Consider the following 2,154-nt stretch of genomic DNA (forward strand, 5'->3'; position numbering starts at 1 on the left):
CAAAGGAACTAATGATAGAGCAAAGGCAAGGGATTACAATAGACACTGCCACAGAAGGCGAACACGTCATCCACATTTGGATTACTTTGCCAAGTGATTTACTATATCGCACAACTTATTCTGGAATTTACTATTGACCAAATCTATGTCTACCATTTTCAGGTGCTTCTTTAAAAGGGTGAGTGAATACTAAAGTGATATGCAAAACAGAGGCTTGCTCTGTTACAAATTTGATTTTCATTTTTCTTTTTGATGGAAAATAAAATTGAAAATTTGATATTGGCAAAGTGAGGGATATCATAATTTTCATTACTAAATTGGATTATGGGATTAGATTGCATTGATATAATGAATAGGAAAATAACTTCCCAAACAAATTCACCACTTCCCTAATATCTTGTTTCTTGTAAGTTACTCTTCTTTAATAAATATGCTTGTATGAATTGGTGCAAGAACACTAGTTCCAATTTGGATATTGAGAGAGAGAGAGAGAGAGAGAGAGAGAGAGAGAGAGAGCTAAAATAATATTTATATTGCTTGCTAGATAGCTTGATACATCCTTGTCGTACAGAAATTTTTAATAACCAACCCAAAAAAGAAAAATTACTGATAAAATATAAGGAAATAGAAGAAGCAGAGGCATCCTTGGTGGTACAAAAGATACACACTACAACTTCATCTAGTCCTATTTTGTATCTAAAACTGGAACTACCACTGTTGCTAAAGATATTAAACAAAATCAAAAGCTAAATCCTCCTCCTCTTCCTCCTAGTGGGGTCATCACATTTTTACTTAATTTTAACTAATTTGATCAGATCATTAGTTGGTGGAACCATTAGCATTTGGGGTGGAGGAAGAGCTGAGGTTGAGGTCAGGAAGTGTATTTCCAGCTGCCGCATTGGCTTTTGCTTTTGAAGAAGTACTGTTGGACAGCTTCTGCTGAAGCTCAGAAAGCAAGGCTTGATTCTCCTGGTTCAGCACCTGTGCCTTCTTCCTCAGCCTCTCATTCTCTTTCATTATGTAGCAGTTCTGCAAGTACAGCTTTGAGTTCAATCTTTCCATTGCTGTGAAATTTGTCTGAAATTCCTGTGTTGCACTGAAACCAAATCCAAGAAATACAAAAAGGGTATCTCAGATAATATTATTTATTGGCATAAAACATTTTAAATGTGTTACACATGAAGACAGTAACATTATACTATTAAAAATGCACAAAAATGAACAAAAAATATGAAATAAAATTAAAATAAGGAAAAATGTCCAGATGGATTTAATGAGAAATAGATTGGATCAAAGAAAGGTTACCCAGAAACAGATTTGGATGTGTGAGAATTATTTGGTTGGAAATGACTTGGTTTGTGCAGTGCTTTTACCGGAAGCACTTATGACAGTTTTACAAAAAGAAGGTGATGACAACTGGAGAAAGCAGAGCGACTTATCAAATTTTGGAGCACTAAGGTTAGATTATTTAGATATAGAGACATATAGATATATATATATATATATATATATTTATAGGTGGGTTGTTTTGCTAGGAAAGAAAAAGAGAGATGGAATCATCAGTAGTCCAAAACTGCACTCAATGAAAAACAAAAGAATGGTTTCTTTCGGCTTACCACTGATGAAAGAAAAGGATCGAAATCACGTATTCGAACTGCCAAAAACTTAAAACTTCTTTGTTTGATTACAAGAGCATTCACAAATACAAATCTTACCCTTTTCCACATTCAAGAGGTTGGTAAGAATGATCAAAAGTTTTTAAGAACAAAAGTGATAAGTTCGAGAGAGAGAGAGAGAGAGAGAGAGAGAGAGAGAGAGAAACCATCTGGAACAATAAGAGTTGGAGAATCCAAAATGTGAAACGTTTCTAAAGGCAAACATTCCCTCCACAAAATGAGGTGTAGAACACACAAAGAACACTAAACGAAAAACAATGTGAATTACAATACATATATATATATATATATGTGTGTGTGTGTGTGTATTTGCTTTAGTAAAATGAGTAAAGAAGTGACCTTTAGAAGGTTAAGTTGGTAAGAGAGCTTCGGGGCCGAGGAAGCAAATCTTCTGGTTTTGTAACAAGATGTCGCAGTGAGTGAAAAAAAGAGATGAGTTTGGTGTGAGGGACAGAAGGAACAAAGGGGGCCTTAATTT

At 34.7% G+C, this 2,154-nt stretch overlaps 1 protein-coding gene across 1 annotated transcript; it reads right to left on the reverse strand.

The window, feature by feature from the left end:
* Positions 1-543: 543 nt before the first annotated feature.
* Positions 544-1,445, reverse strand: LOC137744627 (protein LITTLE ZIPPER 4-like). The gene is made up of 2 exons (XM_068484401.1): positions 1,306-1,445; positions 544-1,096 (listed from the first exon to the last, which is right to left on the reverse strand). The coding sequence occupies exon 2, from the start codon at positions 1,060-1,062 to the stop codon at positions 820-822; it is 243 nt and encodes an 80-aa protein (XP_068340502.1). The 5' UTR covers positions 1,063-1,096; positions 1,306-1,445; the 3' UTR covers positions 544-819.
* Positions 1,446-2,154: the final 709 nt, after the last annotated feature.

This window comes from Pyrus communis, chromosome 9, assembly GCF_963583255.1.
Source record: "Pyrus communis chromosome 9, drPyrComm1.1, whole genome shotgun sequence".
Taxonomy (NCBI): Eukaryota; Viridiplantae; Streptophyta; class Magnoliopsida; order Rosales; family Rosaceae; genus Pyrus; species Pyrus communis.

Bases quoted from the DNA above. Each gene is read 5' to 3' on its own strand.
- LOC137744627 (XM_068484401.1), bottom strand. From the start codon at position 1,062: ATGGAAAGATTGAACTCAAAGCTGTACTTGCAGAACTGCTACATAATG.